At 41.0% G+C, this 25,262-nt stretch overlaps 1 protein-coding gene across 1 annotated transcript in view; it reads left to right on the forward strand.

Moving 5' to 3' along the window:
• The first annotated feature begins 10,645 nt into the window (after positions 1-10,645).
• Positions 10,646-25,262, forward strand: part of ankrd33ba (ankyrin repeat domain 33ba) — a 41,929-nt gene continuing 27,312 nt past the window's right edge. Inside the window, exon 1 of the mRNA XM_034165213.1 lies at positions 10,646-11,113. Coding sequence (XP_034021104.1) covers positions 10,730-11,113 — 384 coding nt within the window. The 5' untranslated portion in view covers positions 10,646-10,729. The remainder of the gene's footprint in view (positions 11,114-25,262) is intronic.

Here is a 25,262-nt window from a genome sequence, read left to right on the forward strand (position 1 = left end):
CGCATAAAGTCCTCATACCGGCCTCTTCTGAATCTTCTCTGTTCTCTCACGATTTCCTGGGTGAATTAAGCCTTAAATTAGGATGTTTTCAGGTCGAAACAGGCCGACGACGGCGCCTGGAAGCGCTGCACGACGTCCCGTTCCGTGGGAAGTCCTTACAGAGACAGAAACACCCCATAATCTCTCATCAGCCGTTAAACTTTTCACTGAAAACCAGCTTAATTTCTCGAATAGTGTCCACTCGGATATTCCTCACAGGTCCAGAAAAAAGTTTGATAAAGCAACGCGCGCCGTCTGGAGCAGCGTGTGAAACAAAGGAATTCAGCCGAGAGGGCGGGATGACATCTCACTCAAGGCCTGCCCACAGGCAAATGACGTCACCGACACGCATGAAAAAACTCACACATGCGCACGAGGGTTCAAGCATGATTGGTGTAATCGCACGTCATTCCATATAGTTAAAAAAAAAAATAAAAGTGTCGGTTTATTATCTAATAGACCTCGTATATGCTACTCTGGAACCACCCCTAAACCCAGTCCAACCATCAACCCCACTGAGGTCCTTAGTCTGGGTCTCATTAGCATAAGATTACTGTCCTCGAAATCATTGTTGATTAATGATCTAATTATGGATCATCACTTAGATATGATTGGGTTATGTGAAACCTGGCTTAAACCTACAGCTGTCCTCCTCTTAACTGAGGCTTGCCCACCAGTATATACATTTAGTCACGTCCCTCGTGATGCGAAGCAAGGTGGAAGTTTTGCTGTTATTTATAAATCTAGGTTTAGCTTATTAGCTGTTGGGGGTCACAAATATAACTTGTTTGAGCATTTGATTCTCCACTCTGCTCATGATATTATGCATAGACATGGTCAGAAGAATAAAAATCAGCCGTATTACTTTGTCACTGTATATAGGCCTCCTGGCCCATATTCTGAATTCTTACATGAATTTGGTACGTTCATCTCTAACTTGTCAACTAGTGCAGATAACATTCTGATTATTGGTGACTTTAACATTCATATAAATAAGCCTTCCGATCCCCTCTGCAAATCATTTATGGAAATTGTGGATGCATTAGGATTTCAGCAATGCATTCAGGACTCGACGCACATTAGTGGAAATACCCTGGATTTGGTTTTCACACGTGGTATTGCTGTCATGAATATTGACATCATGCCTTGTACATCAGTGGTCTCTGATCACTCACTTATTAAGTTTACAGTTTTGCTGCCGTATTTAGTGGAACAACAACCTTATTTATCACTACGCGATGCATCAACTCCTCAACTACGACTGAACTCAAAGCTAGACAAATACAATAACATGCTTTTGGAGGGCGGTATGCATTTTCAGAGGCCCGACGTCCATGCCCAGTCACCCAAAATGACAGATATTCGCCCTAGTTAGACGAGGGCCAATATCTGTCATACTGCACAACATATCTGTCATACCACAGGACAACTGCATGTTATTTGCATTATTATCACTTACTGAGATACCCAACACATGGAATCACATTAACAATGTTTAATGTACTTTCAAAACGCACGAAACCCAGCAAACGCGTACATAAAAAGTTGGCTCACTTTAACTTTTGTCGTGTTGGCTGGTACTGCGCTGCTCTCCAAATTTGCCAGTGCATCCTCATCCAGCTGGCTGCTTTGGCTGCTATTCATTGTCAGACTATCCATGATAAAATCATCTGTAATATCCATACTGGGATCAACTAATTTCTTGCCTTTTCATCTTTTCCTCTGCGGACAGTTCTTGGGCTGCGTATTGGGATAGCCACCCACTACTGTGGGCAGGTATAGCCAGGTAGTGTAAATGTAAATCTATGCTACCGGCCCAGCAACGCCTCAGGAAGTGATAATAATGCCTGATGTCTTAGCTTCACGTTTGGAAAATGCCCAATCAGTAGACAGATTTGTGGATAGTTTAAACTCAGTGCTCAAAACTACACTTGACATGATTGCGCCACCTTTGTTAAAACCACGCCCCCCCAAAACACAGTCACCTTGGTTCAGTGATTACCTGTGTGACCTCAAGGATTAAATCTAGAGGTCTAGAACGAAAATGGCGTCATTCAAAATTAGAAGTATTCCACCTTGCATGGCGTGATGCTATCTTAGACTAGCATGTATTACTGGCTACAAAGCGGACCTATTACTCTGATTTGATCAACAAAAACAAGCATAACTCAAAGTTCTTGTTCGACACGGTGGCAACACTTGTTCATGGACAACCACTTGTAGTTCGCTTTCCTTTTACTGCACAAGATTTCCTAGATTACTTTGAGAAGAAAATAGATGACATTAGGTTGAACATATCCCAGCATACCTTAACCCAGCCACTACACCCTGCTATTGAGGTGGGCGCCATTATTGAGGTATTACCTAGATTTACAGAATTTGAGAGTATCTCTCTAGGCATGCTGACGAAACTCATAACATCAACAAAAAGCGCAACCTGTTTATTTGATCCTATACCAACAAAACTGTTTTAGGACCTGTGGTCCACTCTTGGGTCGACTGTGCTGGAAATGATTAATCTCTCATTTACTTCTGGATCTGTCCCTAAATGTTTCAATTCTGCAGTGATTAAACCATTACTTAAGAAATCTAATCTTGACCCTAGTGTATTGAAAAACTATCAGCCGATATCAAATCTATCATTTTGCTCTAAAATTTTGGAAAAAGTGGTTTCACGGCAGCTTGTGGACTATCTTACTGAGAATAATCTCTCTGAGCCACTGCAGTCTGCTTTTAGAAAATATCATTCCACAGAGACAGCGCTCACTAAAGTGGTGAATGATCTTCTGCTTGCAATGGATTCAGACACCACTACAGTTCTGGAGCTGTTAGATCTCAGTGCTGCATTTGATACAGCGGATCATCATATTCTACTTGATAGGCTGGAAAATCATTTTGGGATTACTGGGAGTGCCCTTGCATGGTTGATGTCATACCTGACCAGTCGTTCTCAATTCTCACGTGTTTTGTACAATAACACTACATCTAACCTTAGTGACATGAAATTTGAGGTCCACAGGGGTCCGTCTTAGGCCCCCTGCTTTTCTCCCTTTATATAGCACCCCTTGGGCACATATTATGGCGTTTTGGGGTTCCCTTTCATTGCTATGCTGATGATACTCAGATATACATGCCAATAACTGCTGGTCATCTCATCTACATAAAATCCTTAGAAGATTGCTTTGCATCAGTGAGAAGCTGGATGTCTACAAACTTCCTTCTTTTAAACTGATAAGACTGAAATGATGGTTCTTGGTCCAGTGAGACATTGGCATCAATTTGAACATTTAACGCTTAGCCTAAGTTGTGTGTCATACATCACACTGACAAAGTGAGGAACCTTGGGGTAATTTTTATCCTACATTGTCCTTTGATCTCCACATTAGAAATATTATGAGGACTGCTTTCTTCCACCTGCGAAATATAGCGAAGATTCATTCCATCCTGTCTATGGCTGATGCTGAGACCCTGATCCATGCATTTGTCTCTTCTAGAATGGACTACTCCAATGTTCTATTTTCTGGTTTACCGCAGTCTAGCATTAGAGGTCTCCAATTGGTTCAAAATGCTGCTGCCAGAGTTTTGACACAAAGCAGAAAGTTTGACCACATTACACCTATTTTGGCATCTCTTCACTGGCTTCTTGTCCCTGTGACATCAGCTTTTAAGGTTCTGCTACCATCCTATAAAATTGTTCACGGACTGGCACCTCCCTTCCTAGCTGACCTAATTAAACCCTACGTACCGGCATGGGCTTTGCGTTGTCAAGGTGCAGGTCTTCTTAGTGTCCCTAGGGTGAATAAAAAGTCTGCGGGTCACAGAGCTTTCTCTTATCATGGCCCTGTTCTGTGGAATGATCTCCCTGCATCAATAAAACAGTCAGATTCTGTAGAGACTTTCAAGTCCAGACTTAAGACGCACTTATTTTCCCTTTCATATGGCTAGCATACTGCCATAGTACAACCCCAATTCCAATGAAGTTGGGACGTTGTGTAAAATGTAAATAAAAACAGAATACAATGATTTACAAATCCTCTTCAACCCATATTCAATTGAATACACCACAAAGACAAGATATTTAATGTTCAAACTGATAAACTTTATTGTTTTTGTGCAAATATTTGCTCATTTTGAAATGGATGCCTGCAACATGTTTCAAAAAAGCTGGGACAGTGGTATGTTTACCAGTGTTACATCACCTTTCCTTCTAACAACACTCAGTAAGCATTTGGGAACTGAGGACACTAATTGTTGAAGCTTTGTAGGTAGAATTCTTTCGAAATTCTTACTTGATGTATGACTTTAGTTGTTCATCAGTCCAGGTTCTCCGTTGTCATATTTTTTGCTTCGTAATGCGCCACACATTTTCAATGGGTGACATGTCTGGACTGCAGGCAGGTCAGTGTAGTACCTGCACTCTTTTACTATGAAGCCACGCTGTTGTAACAGGTGCAGAATGTGGTTTGGCATTGTCTTGCTGAAATAAGCAGAGATGTCTTTGAAAAAGACGTCCTTGGATGGCAGCATGTGTTGCTCCAAAACCTGGATGTACCTTTCAGCACTGATGGTGCCATCACAGATGTGTAAGTTGTCCATGCCATGGGCACTAACACACCCCCATACCATCACAGATGCTGGCGTTTGAACTTTGCGCTGGTAACGATCTGGATGGTCTTTTTCCTCTTTTGTCCGGAGGACACAACATCCATGATTTCCAAAAACACTTTGAAATGTGGAATCATCAGACCACAGCACACTTTTCCACTTTGCATCTGTCCATTTCAAATGAGCTTGCGCCCAGAGAAGGCGGCGGTGTTTCTGGATGTTGTTGATGTATGGCTTTTGCTTTGCATGGTAGAGTTTTAATTTGCACTTGTAGATGTAGCGACGAACTGTGTTAACTGACAATGGTTTTCTGAAGTGTTACTGAGCCCACGCGGTAAGATCCTTTACACAATGTTGTTGGTTTTTAATGCAGTGCCGCCTGAGGGGTCGAAGGTCACGGGCATTCAATGTTGGTTTTCAGCCTTGCCGCTTACGTATAGAAAGTTCTTCAGATTCTATGAAGCTTCTGATTATATTATGGACTATAGATGATGGAATCCCTAAATTCCTTGCAACTGAACATTGAGAAACATTGTACTTAAACTGTTGGACTATTTTTTCACGCAGTTCACAAAGTGGTGATCCTCACCCCATCTTTACTTGTGAATGGCTGAGCCTTTTGGGGATGTGCCTTTTATGCTCAATCAAGACACTCACCTGTTTCCAATTAACCTGTTCACCTGTGGAATGTTCCAAACAGGTGTTCTTTGAACATTCACCAACTTTCCCAGTGTTTTGTTGCCCCATCCTAACTTTTTTGAAACGTGTTGCAGGCATCCATTTCAAAATGAGCAAATATTTGCACAAAAACAATAAAGTTTATCAGTTTTAACATTAAATATCTTGTCTTTGTGGTGTATTCAATTGAATATAGGTTGAAGAGGATTTGAAAATCATTGTATTCTGTTTTTATTTACATTTCACACTACAGCACAACTTCATTGGACTTGGGGTTGTATGTTTCTATGCTTTTTACTCTTATAAATTCATTTTATTAGGAAACGGAGCGTGCCGCGGCCTCAACTTTATCTAAATTCTGGGTCTTTTAGTGAAGCTTGGGGCTAGTGGCTGGCGATCACCTTAGTATTTCCTGTTTTTATTGTTGCCAATTTACACTGTATTTGTTGTCTTTCTGATGCTTGATTCTGCTATTTTCTTTTCTCTGTTTGAGGTGCGGCTCCATCCAGAGATGGGTGTGTTATCTGTTCCAGAAAACTGCCTGTGCACCAGCAACATTTCCTGTATATTTGTTTTGTGAATTGTTCAGTAATTTATGTTTGTAGCATGGCCCAAGCAGGGGGTCACCCCTTTGAGTCTAGTCTGCTTGAGGTTTCTTCCTCAGAGGGAGTTTACCACTGTTGCTCTTGGGGTTGGTAAGGTTTCGACCTTACTTTGTGAAATGTCTTGAGCGAACCTTGTCGTGATTTGGCACTATATAAATGAAAATAAATTGAAACTGAAATTAATGTGGAATTGCGTCAGGAAGGACATCTGGTGTAAAACTTGCTCTAAAATCAACATGCAGATCCACTTGGATCTTCTGTGCCGACCCCGAGTGGGGGGTGGTGGACAAGGCAGCAGCCGAAGGAACTCTTAGTATATAAGTCAGTTATGATTAGAAAATCAAAATTTTTGAATTCTTATGTCATAGTATCTCTTTATCACTTAAAGTTAAAGCGTTTTTTTCTACTCACAATTATAAATCACAACCACAATTTTGACTTTCTAAAATATGACTTTGAAAGCTGAGCGTCTCAAGAGCATAACGTTGAAAGGTCAAACATACAACAAAATGTTGACTTTGTTGCCTATTTGTCATAAGGACAGTCAAATGCTTGACTTTCAACGTCATCATTTTTAGTGATGTCCACTGGATGTCAGTGGATGTGACAAAGAACAAAGAAGGGTTTAAAGAAAAAAAAGGGACATCTCAGCTTCACTTTGCCACAGTGGGAGACATGAGCCTAGATTTGATCTGTTTTTTTTAGTTAAAGTTCTTTGTTTCACTCCAACTAGACAAAGGTTGGTCCATCCCGAGTTTCTGTCACAGCCATAGAAGGCTATAACTCTTTTAGAGTTGTTATGGTGTCTTGGTGGCTTCCTTTGTGGTCAGACTGGTGTCTTGGTGGCTTCCCTCACAGACATTCACTATACTGTTTGTGTTTCTATAACTTTTATAGTTGTCATGGTGTCTTGATGGGTTCCCTCATGGTCAGACAGATTCACTATACTGGTTGTATTTCTATAACTCTTTTAGAGTTATCATGGTGTCTCTGTAGCATCCCTCGTACTCAGACTGGTGTCTTGGTGGATTCCCTCAGTGTCAGACTTGTGTCTTGGTGGCTTCCCTTGCTGTCAGATAGATTTACTATACTCTTTATATTTCTTTAACTCAGAGTTGTCATGATGTCTTGGTGGCTTCCCTCGTGGTCAGACAGATTTACTACACTGTATTTCTATAACTCTTTTAGAGTTGTCTTGGTGGCTTCCCTCGTGGTCAGGCAGATTCACAATACTGCTCGTATTTCTATAACTCTTTCAGAGTTGTCATGGTCTCTTGGTAGCTTCCCTCATCGTAAGACTGATGTCTTGGTGGCTTTCCTCATGGTCAGACTGGTGTCTTGGTGGCTTTCTTCACAGTCATACAGATTTATTATACTGTTTGCATTTCTCTAACTTTTTCAGAGTTGTCTTGGTGGCTTACCTCATGGTCAGACAGATTTACTACACTGTATTTCTATAACTCTTTTAGAGTTGTCTTGGTGGCTTCCCTCATGGTCAGACAGATTCATGATACTGCTCGTATTTCTGTAACTCTTTCAGAGTTGTCATGGTGTCTTGGTAGCTTCCCTCATGGTAAGACTGGTGTCTTAACAATTTTCATTGTTACGCAGATGATACCCAGCTTTACCTATCCATGAAGCCAGAGGACACACACCAATTAGCTAAGCTGCAGGATTGTCTTACAGACATAAAGACATGGATGACCTCTAATTTCTTGCTTTTAAACTCAGATAAAACTGAAGTTATTGTACTTGGCCCCACAAATCTTAGAAACATGGTGTCTAACCAGATCCTTACTCTGGATGGCATTACCCTGACCTCTAGTAATACTGTGAGAAATCTTGGAGTCATTTTTGATCAGGATATGTCATTCAATGCGCATATTAAACAAATATGTAGGACTGCTTTTTTGCATTTACACAATATATCTAAAATTAGAAAGGTCTTGTCTCAGAGTGATGCTGAAAAACTAATTCATGCATTTATTTCCTCTAGGCTGGACTATTGTAATTCATTATTATCAGGTTGTCCTAAAAGTTCCCTGAAAAGCCTTCAGTTAATTCAAAATGCTGCAGCTAGAGTGCTAACAGGGACTAGAAGGAGAGAGCATATCTCACCCATATTGGCCTCTCTTCATTGGCTTCCTGTTAATTCTAGAATAGAATTTAAAATTCTTCTTCTTACTTATAAGGTTTTGAATAATCAGGTCCCATCTTATCTTAGGGACCTCATAGTACCATATCACCCCAATAGAGTGCTTCGCTCTCAGACTGCAGGCTTACTTGTAGTTCCTAGGGTTTGTAAGAGTAGAATGGGAGGCAGAGCCTTCAGCTTTCAGGCTCCTCTCCTGTGGAACCAGCTCCCAATTCGGATCAGGGAGACAGACACCCTCTCTACTTTTAAGATTAGGCTTAAAACTTTCCTTTTTGCTAAAGCTTATAGTTAGGGCTGGATCAGGTGACCCTGAACCATCCCTTAGTTATGCTGCTATAGACTTAGACTGCTGGGGGGTTCCCATGATGCACTTAGTGTTTCTTTCTCTTTTTGCTCTGTATGCACCACTCTGCATTTAATCATTAGATTGATCTCTGCTCCCCTCCACAGCATGTCTTTTTCCTGGTTCTCTCCCTCAGCCCCAACCAGTCCCAGCAGAAGACTGCCCCTCCCTGAGCCTGGTTCTGCTGGAGGTTTCTTCCTGTTAAAAGGGAATTTTTCCTTCCCACTGTCGCCAAGTGCTTGCTCACAGGGGGTCGTTTTGACAGTTGGGGTTTTTCCGTAATTATTGTATGGCTTTGCCTTACAATATAAAGCGCCTTGGGGCAACTGTTTGTTGTGATTTGGCGCTATATAAATGAAATTGATTTGATTTGATTTGGTGGCTTCCCTCACGGTCACACAGATTTACTCTACTGTTTGCATTTCTCTAACTCTTTCAGAGTTGTCACAATGTCTTGGTGGCTAACCTCGTGGCCTGAGAGATTCACTGTATGGTTTATACACTCAACAAAAATATAAATGCAACACTTTTGATTTTGCTCCCATTTTGTATGAGATGAACTCAAAGATCTAAAACTTTTTTCACATACACAATATCACCATTTCCCTCAAATATTGTTCACAAACCAGTCTAAATCTGTGATAGTGAGCACTTCTCCTTTGCTGAGATAATCCATCCCACCTCACAGGTGTGCCATACCAAGATGCTGATTAGACACCATGATTAGTGCACAGGTGTGCCTTAGACTGTCCACAATAAAAGGCCACTCTGAAAGGTGCAGTTTTGTTTTATTGGGGGGGGATACCAGTCAGTATCTGGTGTGACCACCATTTGCCTCATGCAGTGCAACACATCTCTTTCGCATAAAGTTGAAGAGAACACCTCTCCAACGTGCCAAACGCCAGCGAATGTGAGCATTTGCCCACTCAAGTTGGTTACGACGACGAACTGGAGTCAGGTCGAGACCCAGATGAGGACGAGGAGCATGCAGACGAGCTTCCCTGAGACGGTTTCTGACAGTTTGTGCAGAAATTCTTTGGTTATGCAAACCGATTGTTTCAGCAGCTGTCCGAGTGGCTGGTCTCAGACGATCTTGGAGGTGAACATGCTGGATGTGGAGGTCCTGGGCTGGTGTGGTTACACGTGGTCTGCGGTTATGAGGCTGGTTGGATGTACTGCCAAATTCTCTGAAACGCCTTTGGAGACGACTTATGGTAGAGACATGAACATTCAATACACGAGCAACAGCTCTGGTTGACATTCCTGCTGTCAGCATGCCAATTGCACGCTCCCTCAAATCTTGCGACATCTGTGGCATTGTGCTGTGTGATAAAACTGCACCTTTCAGAGTGGCCTTTTATTGTGGGCAGTCTAAGGCACACCTGTGCACTAATCATGGTGTCTAATCAGCATCTTGGTATGGCACACCTGTGAGGTGGGATGGATTATCTCAGCAAAGGAGAAGTGCTCACTATCACAGATTTAGACTGGTTTGTGAACAATATTTGAGGGAAATGGTGATATTGTGTATGTGGAAAAAGTTTTAGATCTTTGAGTTCATCTCATACAAAATGGGAGTAAAATCAAAAGTGTTGCGTTTATATTTTTGTAGAGTTGTCTTGGTGTCTTCCCTCACGGTCAGACAGATTCACAATACTGTTTGTATTTCTATTACTTTTTTAGAGTTGTCATGGTGTCTTCCCTTGTGGTCAGACAGATTCACTATACTGCTTTTTATGTCTTATGTAAATTTACTTCATGACATATTCTGTGACTTGGAAATGTTCATGTATTCGTCCGGACCTGTTCAACGAAAACGGTCTTTAAAAGTGATGATTTGTTTTAACAGTATGTCTGAAGACATGCGCGCGCGTGTGTGTGTGTAAAGTTGGAAGGGGGCCTGCTACCTGGTCCTACCTGGCGGTTTTGGTTTTTCGAAGTCCACCCTGAGTGATCAGAGTTAATCTGACGGTGGACTCGGAGTCTAAACGGATTAGGACGTGCTGTCTCTCCGCCCCACGTGGGACGGTCGCCTAAACACCAGTTTTACTTTCTGCCTCATCACAAACAACCACAATCTGGATTTACGTCCCTCCGGTAAATAGATATTGATTTTAAATTGAAGATGAGTGAAGGATTAAACCATGGAACATGACAGTAAGTTTTTTTTTTAAAGGGATCTGTATTTTTAAGACTGCATTCGGCGACGTAAGAGGATTTTAAAGTTTTCATCAGGGTGCTTGAGTTCCGCATGCCCTCAGCTCGCGTCCCAGACTTCCTAGGCTTTCTAGGCTCCGGGGTTCGATGGTGCTGATCACCGACGACGGTCATGGAGGAGCCGCCGCCACGCTGCGACTCAAACAGCTGCAGCTCAGAGTCGGAGGGAACCAGATCCAGCCGACTCTGTCCTCCTGCTCCGAAGACCACGAAGACCTGGACTCCTACGAGGAGCAGGAGGACGAAGGAGAAGAAGTTGACTTGGAGGACTGTCGGAGCGTTCTGTCCGACGACTCTTTCTACCCGCCGGATGATGCGTTCACGTACACGGAGCGGACTCCGTCTCCGGAGAGCCCGGAGCCGCTGTCCTTCTTCCAGGCGTGCTGCACCAACAACGCGACTGTGGTCCGGTTAATGATCCGGCACGGAGTCACGGAGGCCGAGGTCCAAGAGACCGACAGGAACCAGAGGGTACGAAGACGACTCTTAAAATAGTCCACTTAAGCGCCCAAAGTCTATTTATTTATTTGTTAAACATTAGATCGCTCCCAAACACACTTTCTGCGTCTTTCCTCGCAGTTTTTTAAATAAAAAAATGATCGCAAATTATTTATATTCTTAACATCAGAGAATGATCTTTTTGTTTGTAAAATTGTCATTTCCCCCCTCATTAATTCAAAGTTCTTCACATTTTTCCGAATACATTTGTCAATTTCTATTTTTTTTTTTCTTTCATTATAATATCAGAATATCACATTTTTTCTTGTAAATTTGGAAGGGGTTTCCCCACCTCAGAAATATATAAAATTATATTCAGAGAATTTTTTTTCTAATATATTTATGAGAAACCAACAAATTTATGATTTTATAATCTCAGAAAATATTTGAGATTTTAATCTCAGATAATAAATGATCTGTTTCTGAAAAAAGTGATTTTTAATTTTAGTTTTTTATTTTTCATTATAATTATTTACCATTTAATACTCTTGGAGAATATGAGTTTATGTGGTTAATTGATTTTTTTTTCTTTTTAAATTCATGACACATTTTATTTTTTTCCCCTTGCAAATTCATCAGTTCGTATTCTCAGATAAACTTTTCTTAATGCATAAAATTTTGAGTCTCCTTCAGGGACCATTTTAGTAATGGCCGCCAACCAGAGCCCCACAATGCACTGTAGTTCTCTTGTAACCGTAACACGACAGTATACAGCTGCGATACTTATGCGGTAACAGGAGAAAATAAAATATTGTTTAAGAAAAACGGCGGAACACATCTTTGGCCTCCTGCGATGGTTGGCTACATGAAGTCAGTGTTTATGAAAAGTTTCATCATTGTGCTTTTGTTACGTTATGCTGCGTTCACGTTGGCGGGAAAGGTAAACCGGATGTTCAACTGTTTAGGGCGAAATTAAGGTGTAACTTCCTGTTTTAGTGTAACATTGTGCGAAATTCAGTTGTGGTGTCTCACATCAACAGCCACCGAGTGTGATTCTGTTGTAACAGTTAGTGTGACGGGTTTTGTGCCCAAAGGCAGGGTTATGTAGGGATGGTAATGAGCTTTTTTTGAGTTCTGATGGTGCACTGCACTAGCATTTACATAACATTTATTTATTTTTGACAGTCATCATTTTATTAGCTAGGATGCGTGCTTACTGACTCAGCGTCCCCTTGGCTATGCTTCATGCAAACGCTCAGAGACATGAACTACAAGTACATGTTCTTAACTCTTAATGCTCGTTAGTGTTCAAATGTGTGTGTGAGCATGTGACTGTGTGTCTTCAGGAAATGATACAACGTGACAGTGGACAAAATGTTAGCATTTCAAATGCAAGTTCTGATGTTAGCTGTAACTTGAAACGGAAAGGAATTGAAAGTACAAGAATAAGATCAGCGCCCAAAGAATGGAGCCAACATGCTGATTTCTACCATGAATCTGTTTTCATATTATCACAGTAAAATGTATTGTTTGTGATATGTTGTGCCAGTCTTGAGCATAGGAATCAGACTCGCTCTGTGGGGACACATCACATTGAAAGTTAACATTTCTCAAACCTTAACCCCGAGCACTGTCTTTGTACATTTCTATGTACACAGTTTGACTGTGTTCAAAATGGTGGAGACACTAATATTAACAACATATTTATCAGAAAATAATAGAAAATCATAGAAAGCATGTGTCATGTCACAACAGACGTGTCATGCTTTTCGGTGATAGCCCATATGAGTCGTCCAATCTGTTAGCGTCCCAAGCTAATGGCTGAAGACACAATCAGCTTTTTTTTTATCATTACAAGACTGTCTTTCCCAAAAGCGCAATGTATTCCATGGCAACAAAACCCAGGACTACCCACATTGACCTACCCAAACAGTTTATCCTCTTTTAATCAAACCGGCTAGCAGGCATTTAGCAGCACTGCTAGCTAAGTCGTGGCATAGCGTGTGTAGTTCACAATGAATCTGAACACGGCCGTCCAGCATACAATACATGTTCTAATTCACTCACATGCTTTAAAATCTCAGCAGCTGGACACAGCTGTGCATTTCATGTTTATTTTATTCCTCAAATGTTTACATTCAGGGCACAACAGGCGCTGTGCTTTCGGTGATAGCCATCCAGAATAGTTTATATCGCGATCAACCAAACAAAAAGAGTATAGTTTCAAATGAAGATGCTTGGCTGGTTAGAAAAATTTGAAATCTGAAATAAGTGTAGCTAATGTTGAGATAGTTACATGGCTAATGTTAACAATAGAAGTGAGGGGGGAAAATGCTGTATATCGCCACCAACAGCACTGGAGTGGTAATGCTCGGTGCAGGCCAATGTGGCTTTTGAAGACAGGTGTCAAGTCAGTGAGATAATTACCTCTGACAGTGAAGTCAGAGATTATGTGTATTTGTTTGTTCGTTTGTTGGTTAGTTAACAGTGTCATGATCACAGTTCTGCATCTATCGTCGTAAAATTTGGAATACGGTTCATATAATCCTAGAATAGAATGAGTTAATTTTTCAAAGTCATAGCTCAAGTTTCAAGGTCAAGGTCATGGAAAAAGGTGAAAATCACATAATCAGCTATACTCACCATAGAAACGTCCAATTTGGCTCATATTGTTCCGCTTAGGGAGATGCTTTGTGATTGACCTTGGCCTTTGACCTTGACCTTCAGAAGTTCGGTCAAGGTCAAAGTTGACCTGAAAATTAATATTCTGTATTTAAATCTGATGTGTGGAAGTGTATTGGGTCCTACAATACAGTGAGTTCACTTTTCAAGGTCACAGTTCAAATTTCAAGGTCAAGGTCACACAAAACATGAAAAATGCATAATCCCATTTGAAGTTCACCATTCTGAAGTATCATTTTGGTCTATGTTTAGTTGGAATTTTTAAGTGGAACCACTTGTTGGCTTCATGCAGAACTTTTTCATAAGTCTTTGATCCAACTTGAATTTTACCACTTTGAAGCTCAACGTTTATTTCATAATGTGACATCAAAAGTGACCACTCTGGTGGCGGAGGTACTTGCGTTCTCTGAGAGCAGTTTTAGTTTTCTATATGATAATTAACATCCCCGAAGCATCTTTGCAGAGGCTGATCACCAGTGTAAAGAGTCTGTAAAGGTCAAAGGTGTGTTTCTTCCATTGTTATTGTGTGTGTGTGTGTGTGGTGGGAGGGTCACAGTTCATAGGGTCAGTTACAGATGCAGCCCTGAAGCCAGTTTCTTTGGACAAATGATTTTTAACATTTTTCTCAGCACAGGATATCGACCCACTGCTTGTGCACTAAATAACTTTTTTTTTATATCTTTGTGGTTTAGTGCCAAAGTTTAATCATGTTACACCAGTGTGGGCCAGCTAGAGGGATAAAAGATTTAAGATGAAAAAGTTAAGCAAACACGAGCCATCGCTTCTGTATTCAAATTGTCTGCAAGGCGGCTTGGATTAAAGATGGCCAACAGCCAAAAGAAAAGACAAAATCCTCAGATAAGTATTTTTAAAAAGGCAAACGGATATTTCTTCTGCTGAATAATAATAATAAAAAAACTTTTACAATGCCTTTAAGTGGGACCATAGCTAAATTATTTTATTTTTTTTATCAATTAAGTCACATATTTTCAAAATTTATATGCATTTAAGGTATATTTTGTTCTGTTGCGAGCATCCAATTCACAAAGCATCGGAAAACCGTAAGATATGACTCTATGTACATGAAGGTATTTTAGATTAAATGTAGATTTTATATAGAGTACATCTGTAATAAAGTGAGAAAAACAAAAACAGACTGGGGGGGTGGGATCACTTATTCACATTGTGAGACATTTCAGAAATATATTCATGTTGGTGCAGATTCATAGAAAGATCCAAATTTTCTGGATCAAAATATGAATTTTAAGAGGGTACATTTATATTTGGTGAGTGCAGGATAACAAATTAGGCTAGAAACCCGCAACTATTTTTTCTCATTCTGTGAGCACACAAATATAATATTTATTTTTGATGGTGTACATGCAAGAAAACGATTAAGTTTTTTGGATTATGTACAAAGCTCTGAAACCAAAACAAAGCTGTTCCGTGTAGAGGAAGACCGCCACTACAGAAGGCGACCATGACAGACTGGTGCCGTGTCTTCTTGTTGATTCTGGCCATCAGAGGGCGCTGTGTAAACAGTGACACAGCTGCTGGTGCAGAAGAAAAGGTGTAAACGTTCGAGTTGATTTTGTTTTAAATCGTATGGTGCTTTGTAACTTAGTGATTGAGTTTTGCTTTTTCAAAGCTCAAGGTAATTTTCTCCGCATCGCCAGCTAAGTTACGATGATGATGTTGGAACTCTTCACCATTGAACACCCAATGTTCAGGTGAAAAACTTGATGGCTCCCCTCACTGTGTTTGGATCCAGACACTGTTTTTAGAAGCCAGAGTTGGAAAGAGGGGTTGCCACTTGACAATCGAGGCGAGTTTGGTTAAACAAACTCTCTGTAATAGATCAGTGGCTCATATCATGATGGAGCCCTCTGCAGGCCTGGAGGATCAACCTGGATACCACTTAGTGCAAATATTCACCATTAAAATGCTGGGATTCTTAATGTTGGGATTTTCAAGAGCCAGTCTTGTATCATTCAAATGATTGGAATTTATCTGAAAATTGATTGTTTTTTCCAGCCCCATTGTCATCAGGCACGTCTGCTCCTGTTTAGTACAGTTTGTTTTGCTTCTTGGTACGTTGGACAAACTGACATGCTCACATAAAATGTCAATAAATACACTCAGTTAAAATGAGGCCACCCGGCCTGAACCCCTCAACACACACACACACACACACACACACACACACACACACACACACACACACACACACACACACACACACACACACACACACACACACACACACACACACACACACAAACAAGACCACACAGTTCCATTTTCCAAATCAGCTGAGCAGTACAGTCAGCCGCAGTTACACCGATTAAAGCAACCGTAGACCATCGAGCAGATCGACTAAATGAACCATTTGGCGCCGCAGATGGCTCTGAGAATGATGTTGCTCACAAATACAGATGAGGGGAAAAATGAAAATTATGGTCATACCTACCGAGTTTGATACCAAGTGCTGAGATGCATACTGAAAAACATGAAAGAGGAAGACCGGTGGCAGAAAGGTGGTGCAATAGCTTTGTGCCACCTCGCATAAATGCTCAATCAAACGGAGCATCCTGCTGTGTTTGGTTCAGTCAGACTGCAGGGATGCCAAACATGTGCAGGAATGATCGTGAACTTTGATTTATCAGAACACTGTATGGTTTAAAAAATGGTCAAACCTTCTTTCAGGTTAACTGGATATGTAACAGTAAAAATACATTGGGCACCAAATATGTAGACTTGGGTTGTTTTCCTGATTACACTAGAAATGGGTACTAGCCTTAGCTGGGGAAGTAAGCTATGATGGACTGGTGTTCCATCCAGGGGGACTGTCATCTGCCTCATGTCCAGAAATGCTTTAATCTAATTTTGGCTACCCCTGCTTGCTCAAGGGGCCACATCAGATCTTTTTTTTATGTTAGATGCCCTTCTTGATGCAACTCCTGTACATTTTCCTTATAAAAATGTTTAAAAAATATGTTTTGACTCATCAGTTGTCATGATAATATGTTTTAAAACACTCATATTCAACAAAAAAAGCCATACATGTATAGAAATAATAAAGGATTATTAACCGAGCAAGCAAGGTTAATAGTTCATTTATTTTATATATATATATATATATATATATATATATATATATATATATGGTATGGCCCGAATATGAAAGTTGCTGACAGTTTTGGGCTCGTAGTCAGACCTGTTCGCTTCACCTCCATGAACAACTTGCTAACAAATGGTCCATTTGTTAGCTGGTAAGCTTTCAATCTGTGTTTTTTCCGATGTTGTTTAGATATTTATAGAGTGTGTTCATTTCCGACTTGATTTTTCTAATCATGTTTTTAGCTTTGTGGTTTGTAACAAATGTGTCACGGTCACGGTCTGATATGGAAAAATATCAGACCAGTCAGCCAATCAGAGCGCACGTAGCATTGTAGCCATATAATAATGGTATTTTTCAACTATGATGCACTGATTTGATTTATTAAGCACCATAATAGACGGGAGTGTGCTGGTAATTTGTTTCTAAAGCAGCAGTCATAATATTTCAGATTGATGGTTTTGAATTCTGTATGAAATTGTCATTTTTGTGAAGAGAAACAAATAATTTAAAAAACATAATAAAACATTTCTGTTTCTGCTGACCGCTGTCCTAAGAGAGCTCTCCTCCGTGTACTAATCAGGACCTACTCTGATTAACTTCTGAGATCTGGTCGGATCAGGTGTACACAAAGCAGAGTGACCGCCCTAATAATGTTGAAAGGTAAACCACATAATTTCTCTGTAAGTAAGACCCTTCGGCTGCTCCCTTGTTTGCACTCGGGAGAGTGACAAAAAGGTGTAGTTTGCACTATTCTTGGACAAAACCTTTTTGGCATTATAGGATAAAAAGAACAAAAAATGCTGAATGTAAAGTGTTCAAATTTTGTTAAAAAGTGATGTAAAGTATTGGTTGAGCTAATGGGATTTTTTAAAAAGGAAAAATGTGCACAATCGCATATGTTTAGTTATCAGGTTACATGATAACGTGTCACAGAATCTTACATACTGTTACAAAAACAGTCAAACTACAGCTCAAATGCACACAGATGGCATGTTTGTGGTGTTTCAAGGCACTTGTCATGTAGTGCTTGCTACCCATCTCTCTGCTATCCACCACATAACGCCACATGGCTGCCGGCATTTGCCAGGGTGTGTTCAAAACACTCGCCTCTCTAGACATTGCGCAATCGCCCGTTTGACACCACTAACACGCCACACACATGGCATCTGTGTGAGAGGCTGGAAAGCAACAGCACGAAGGCACAACTGCTTGACCCACGGAATGTTACAAATGTCTCTCAGGGACTGTGCTAGTTGTTCTGCACACCCCTTGAGCACACAGTCAGGTATGTGGTCCAGACCTGCAGCCTTCTGTGGGTTCATTTTTTCAAGGTCCGACAGACATCAGGTGGATGAAGAGCCAGAACCACCTCATCCTGGCCTGGAGGATGGCCTTGGCCTCTGGAGTTTTATTTAGTGTCTATGTTGCTGTTTGTCTTTTAACTGCTCTGCGTATCTCGGGGTCACCACAGCAGATCCAGTACAGATCAGCTTTGGGATGTGGCACAAGTTTGATGCCAGATACCCTTCCGGTCACAATTCCAGTTTTACCTCTCGAAACACACACACACACAGCTCCTAGTCCTCCCAAGTGGTCTTACAGCTAAATCCTAATCAGGACCTTCTCTGCTTCACTTCTGATATCTGACGGGATCAGGCGTGCACAGAGTGGCACGGCTGCGTTGTCATAACCCCTATAGTGAGTCAAATAACGTAGTATACTTTTTGACATGATCTGAGCATTTTTTAAATTCTGACCCTTGTGTGTAGTCTTTCACTGACCCCTGCCTGGCTGTACTTATACAGTGTAGTTGCTATTCTGGGATTATGACACAGATTATAGCGCATTTGCTGGCACTTAGGCTGCAACACAGTTGAGATGGAGCTAATTCCTGGTTAGTTGCATCAGTTCTACAACCCTTGTAGAAATAAATTTAGTATTTCTTTTTTTTTGTAACTCACTTATCTTACAAAGTGAATCATTCCAAATCCTCTTAAAGTATTGCAGTACCAGGAGAGGTCAATCAAGTCACCAGTGCTAACCTGAAGTTCAAGGTTCAAGTTTTTTGTTTATTGTCGGTCCTCACCATACATGTTATAAATGCACAGTACAAGATTCCCTGGCTGGATCAGTGTGCAGCAAACACTTCAGACAATGGTAGAAGCAAGCAGTATGTGACATGTACGCTCTAAACTCTTGTTATATTAAGATTTGTCACGTGATCCTCTCTTGCGCTTTCGGGCTGATAAGACTAAGACTTTCTATTCTTATCTGCAGCTATTCTACAGATTACTGCTCTGTCTGTGTGTGTGTGTGCACGTGTGTGTGTGTGCACATGTGCATGTGTGTGAGAGAGACCACATTTCATGGATGCATGTTTGTTTTAATTACAGCTGAATTGATTCATCAAATATGTATTAACCACTTAACAAAAATTAATTGGCATTTTATCAGATTGTCATTTTAAACCATTATTAAGGAAAAATACAGAACATTGTTTCTGTCATGGATCACATTGTAGGTCTAGTTATGGATTTACTTCTGTCCATTTTATTGTCCGCCTTCGTTTTGTAACATTATTTACGCTTTTATTTTGGTGAGCCTTCTGTATTGGTTTTCAATTTGAGATTGTTGACCCCAACCCAGGCCGGTACCTGCACTTTTAGATTTTTTTTAACGTCCAGTGAGAACACCTCCTGGTGTTGTTTTCTGACAATTTGTGCTACTTCTTTGAAAAGTGCTACTATAGCACCAACTCATAGTAGAGAATCCTATCAAAAAATGTTAGCAGTAATTATGGGTCCCGTTTCCAGTTTTGTGGCTTATATCCCACAAAGTTTTAACTCAAAATGTATTGTGACTTTTATTTATTTAAATTCCAGAGAAGACCGTGTGTACTGTCAGTATACGGGGAGCATGTTTTGAACCCATATTTCGATTTCAAAGGGAGAGTATTTTGATAGACCAGTATCCCCCCATCAGATAATGCTTCCAGTAAACACACACTTTATTTCACACATCCACTCACTCCATGTGTACTTTTTGAACACAGAGAGTGTGTTTCAATATGCTAATATGCATATGTCGCCGACATGAACGAGCGAAGCTCGTCAGCATCTCACCATGTCATTTAGGTCCTTCAGACTTTATTTTGAGCAAATCCTTCAGGGGAGCATTAGCATGGCAAAAACCTTTCAGCTTCAGACCCCTGCCTTTTTCAGCATTTTCCTTATTTTGCCGTTCATCTTCTGGAGGGGCTCTGCCCCCCATACGCCCATACCCCCCACCTATTTAAGCATTTTTCTTTTTTTGACTTGCAGCTGACACTCCTAATTACAGCCCTCTTAACTCCCCGCCACTTTAAGCATTTTTTAAATGTAGATGTAAATTAATATTCAAAGTTTTCAGCTAGTTGACAGTAGGGCTGTATAATATGGCCAAATTATCATATCTCAATATTGTCATAGCAATATGATATACGATATGACTATGTTTTGACACAACGTGCAGCAACAGTGAAAATTAAACATTTTTAAATAAAACAGTAATAATACCGCACTCATTTTGCACTCATCATAAGGGTAGGATACTGTGCCCTCCAGAAGTATTGTAACTCTTGGAATTTCACATATTTTAATTTGTTTATGTCATTTTAAATACAGGAAATACAAAAAAAAGAATAAAAATTTCTAAAATTATCTTCCTCAAACTCAAACTGAAAGCAAATCTCTAAAACTTGATAAACCCTGTAAATAATAATCAGTGAAATGGAATAAGCAAATTAAAAAGTGTGAAACACCAAGTGTTCCAATACTTTTGAGGGCAATTGATTAACACTAAGCAGCAGCATCTTACATCTCATATATAGTGCAGCAGATAAGAGAATATTTAGAGTGGAATCCTACAAATGGTGATACAAACATCAAATTTGGCACAAATAATCCATAGACATGGACTCTTTTGAAAAAACTGATTGGCCACTTGAATTTTCAATAGGCAGCCAGGTAGGTTTCTGTGAAGGCTCTCAGTTGTCCAGGTGGTTTCCATAGTAGAGAAGCTTGAATCTTTGACTGGACTGGGTTGCTTGATGCGAGGACGTTTCGCTTCAAATCACAGAAGCTTCCTCAGCTAAAATTCTTGCTCTGGTAGTCTGACTTCTGTCTTGACTCTTGTAGAGAAGAATAAACAGAAGCCACAAAAGCTGGAGTTATAAACCTAACCAGACCCCTCCTACTGAGAGGCAGACTGCTATAGGCTAGTGACTAAACAATAGCTCTAATTAGCACCTATTGTGCTCTAGTTAGCACCCTCCTAATGACAGGGCAGCTGTCCCTCCCCATTGTGGCCAATCTGTACATGGAACGAGTGGAGAAGACAGCCTTGACATTTTTCACGGGCATCCCTCCCAGTCACTGGTTCAGATATGTCCATGACACATGGGTTAAAATCAAGCAACAGGAGGTTGAGGACTTTACAGAACACATCAACTCGGTGAACTCCAGTATCAAGTTCACACGTGAGGATGCCAGAAACAACCATTTAGCCTTCTTGGACTGTGATATTACAATTGGAGAGAACAGGCAGCTCCAGACAGGAGTTTACAGAAAACCCACTCACACTGACCAATATCTGCTCTTTGGCTCAAACCACCCCCTTGAACACAAGCTCGGGGTGATCAGGACTCTTCAACACAGAGCCCTACAGGTGCCCACAACTGCAGAGGGAAGGGCTAAAGAACAACAACTTGTCCGGAAAGCCCTCACAGTATGTGGGTACCCACGATGGTCCCTGGACAAAGTGCAGAAGTCCCAGAGAACAAAGAGACCAGATAGACAAGAGATGGAGACAAGAAGAAGAGGAGTGTCTCTCCCTTATTTAGCAGGAGTAGGGGAAAAAACTACAGAGGATCTTCAGACAGCACAAAATCCCAGTTTACTTTAAACCGGTTAACACCTTGAGACACAAATTAGTTCACTCTAAGGACAGGATCCCTGGATACAAACAGAGCAATGTAGTGTATTCTATCAGATGTCAGGAAAACTGAAACGAACACTACATAGGTGAGACTAAGCAACCTTTACACAAAAGGCTATACCAGCACCGCAGAGAGGGCACCAGTGGACCTCACTCTGCAGTTCATCTCCACCTTAAAGGAAGTTAAAGTCTTAGCCAGAGAGAAGAAATGGTTTGAGAGAGGGGTCAAGGGGGCATTCTATGTGAAACACCTGAAACCCAGCCTTAACCGGGGAGTGGGTCTGAGACACACTTTGTCCCCTGTTTACAATGGGGTACTCAGGTCAAAGCAGTTTCACTCTTTTGTTCATGGTAATGAGTCATTCACATCATCAGGAGAGTCGCCAAGGGAGCCATCAGGAGAGGCGTCCGTCCCATCATTAGGAGGGACAGCTGCCCTGTCATTAGGAGGGCGCTAACTAGAGCACAATAGGTGCTAATCAGAGCTATTGCTTAGTTACTAGCCTATAGCAGTCTGCCTCTAGGTAGGAGGGGTCTGGTTAGGTTTAAAACTCCAGCTTTTGTGGCTTCTGTTTATTCTTCTCTACAAGAGTCAAGACAGAAGTCAGACTACCAGAGCAAGAATTTTAGCTGAGGAAGCTTCTGCGATTTGAAGCGAAACGTCCTTGCGTCAAGCAACCCAGTCCAGTCGAAGATTCAAGCTTCTCTATAGCCAGGTAGGGGTCAATTGAAGAATTGCACAGGGGTCAAAATTAAAAGATGCTCCAGTCATATAGACAACTACACCACATTATTTGCCTGATCATAAAGATTCCAAAAGGTATAGTTTGGACAATCTGAGTCTGAATGTTATGAAGCTGGACAAAGGTCAGTTTCAGTTGGTACAGGGGTCAAAAGTTAAAGTTGCTCCAATTTTGGTAAAAAAAAAAAAAATGATGCAAATTATTGGTTGAGTTAATCAGGTTTTAAAAAGTAACAGTTTGCATCTTGTGCCATGCTTAGTTCATGTTACAGGGTAACATATGTCACATGTCATAGAATCCAATGTACATTAACCTTGTTTGACCTTTACTTTGGAGACCACGCATTCAGCACTCTCAAAACTATTCCGTTTAATAATCCCATTAACTCAACCAATAATTTGCATCACTTTTTTACCAAAATTAGAGCAACTCTTTACCTTTTGACCCCTGTACAAACTGAAATTGACCTTTGTCACCATTCTTGCCGTTTTTACCCCAAAACTCCATAACATTCAGTCGTAGATAGCCCAAACTATACCTTTTTGGAATCTTGATAATCAGACAAGTAACGTGATGTAGTTTTCAATTTGATTTGAGCATTTTAAAATTTTGACCCCTGTGTAATTCTTAAATTGACCCCTACCTGGCCACCTATTGAAAATTCTAGTGGCCAGTCATTTTTTTTTAAACGTGTAGTGTCTAAGCTGCATTTGTGCTGAATTTGATGCTTGCATCACCATTTGAAGGACTGTTTCAGTTATCTGCTGTACTAATAAGCCCACAGAGCATGAACCAGCTACTGTCTGTTAGCTTAAACGTGTATATAAGGCAACCCGAATTAAAGGTGAAATGCTGCTTTTAACAACCTGGACCTCATTTCTGGCATAAAATATGGTCGTTTACTCACCAATATAAGTTTGGTGACATTAGAAGTCCATAGTTCAAACGACGTGTTCAGGTCAAATCTGAGGCAAACATTTTTCTTCTTCTACTAAGGTGGATTGACCTCTACTGGTGGTTGGCTCTCACTGCGGTATTGTATCACTTCCTGTTCCGGAACACAGTGGTGTTTTGCTGTATCTGTTAGCTGTTTAATCTGCGCAGTTAGATTGATCTAGTTAACTAGATAACGATTTGTTTTACAGTGTAATCTTCACGTGCCTTAACTAAAGCACTCCCTCTGCTGAATCACCTCTAAATTATTTACACATTATTCACTTGGCATGTTTTTAGGAATCCGCTAGCTTAACGCAGCTACTAGCTCTTAGCCAGTTTAGCATGGTGGCTTCTCCTGTCTCTCCCGCACTTTTCTGCTCTGGGTGTGAAATGTTTAGTTATTCCTCGGCCTCCTTTAGCAGTAATGGTACTTGTAATAAGTGTAGCTTATTCGTAGCTTTGGAGGCCAGGCTGGGCGAATTGGAGACTCGGCTCCGCACCTTGGAAAATCCTACAGCTAGCCAGGCCCTTGTAGTCGGTGCGGACCAAGGTAGCGTAGCCGCCGTTAGTTCCCTCCCGGCAGATCCCGAGCAGCCGGGAAAGCAGGCCGACTGGGTGACTGTGAGGAGGAAGCGTAGTCCTAAACAGAAGCCCCATGTACACCGCCAACCATAGTCAATTGTCTTCCGGGGGCCAGAGCAGGCGACATTGAAGGAAATTTGAAACTGCTGGCTAAGGCTAAGCATAAATTTGGTAAGATTGTAATTCACGTCGGCAGTAATGACACCCGGTTACGCCAATTGGAGGTCACTAAAATTAATATTGAATCGGTGTGTAACTTTGCAAAAACAATGTCGGACTCTGTAGTTTTCTCTGGGCCCCTCCCCAATCGGACCGGGAGTGACATGTTTAGCCGCATGTTCTCCTTGAAATGCTGGCTGTCTGAGTGGTGTCCAAAAAAAGAGGTGGGCTTCATAGATAATTGGCAAAGCTTCTGGGGAAAACCTGGTCTTGTTAGGAGAGACGGCATCTATCCCACTTTGGATGGAGCAGCTCTCATTTCTAGAAATCTGGCCAATTTTCTTAAATCCTCCAAACCGTGACTATCCAGGGTTGGGACCAGGAAGCAGAGTTGTAGTCTTACACACCTCTCTGCAGCTTCTCTCCCCCTGCCATCCCCTCATTACCCCATCCCCGTAGAGACGGTGCCTGCTCCCAGACCACCAACAACCAGTAAAAATCTATTTAAGCATAAAAATTCCCAAAAAAATAATATAGCACCACAGACTAAAACAGTTAAATGTGGTCTATTAAACATTAGACCTCTCTCTTCTAAGTCCCTGTTAGTAAATGATATAATAATGGATCAACATATAGATTTATTCTGCCTTACAGAAACCTGGTTACAGCAGGATGAATATGTTAGTTTAAATGAGTCAACACCCCCGAGTCACACTAACTGCCAGAATGCTCGTAGCATGGGCCGAGGCGGAGGATTAGCAGCAATCTTCCACTCCAGCTTATTAATTAATCAAAAACCCAGACAGAGCTTTAATTCATTTGAAAGCTTGTCTCTTAGTCTTGTCCATCCAAATTGGAAGTCCCAAAAACCAGTTTTATTTGTTGTTATCTATCGTCCTCCTGGTCATTACTGTGAGTTTCTCTGTGAATTTTCGGACCTTTTGTCTGACTTAGTGCTTAGCTCAGATAAGATAATTATAGTGGG

Source organism: Thalassophryne amazonica, chromosome 1 (genome assembly GCF_902500255.1).
Source record: "Thalassophryne amazonica chromosome 1, fThaAma1.1, whole genome shotgun sequence".
NCBI classification, from domain to species: domain Eukaryota; kingdom Metazoa; phylum Chordata; class Actinopteri; order Batrachoidiformes; family Batrachoididae; genus Thalassophryne; species Thalassophryne amazonica.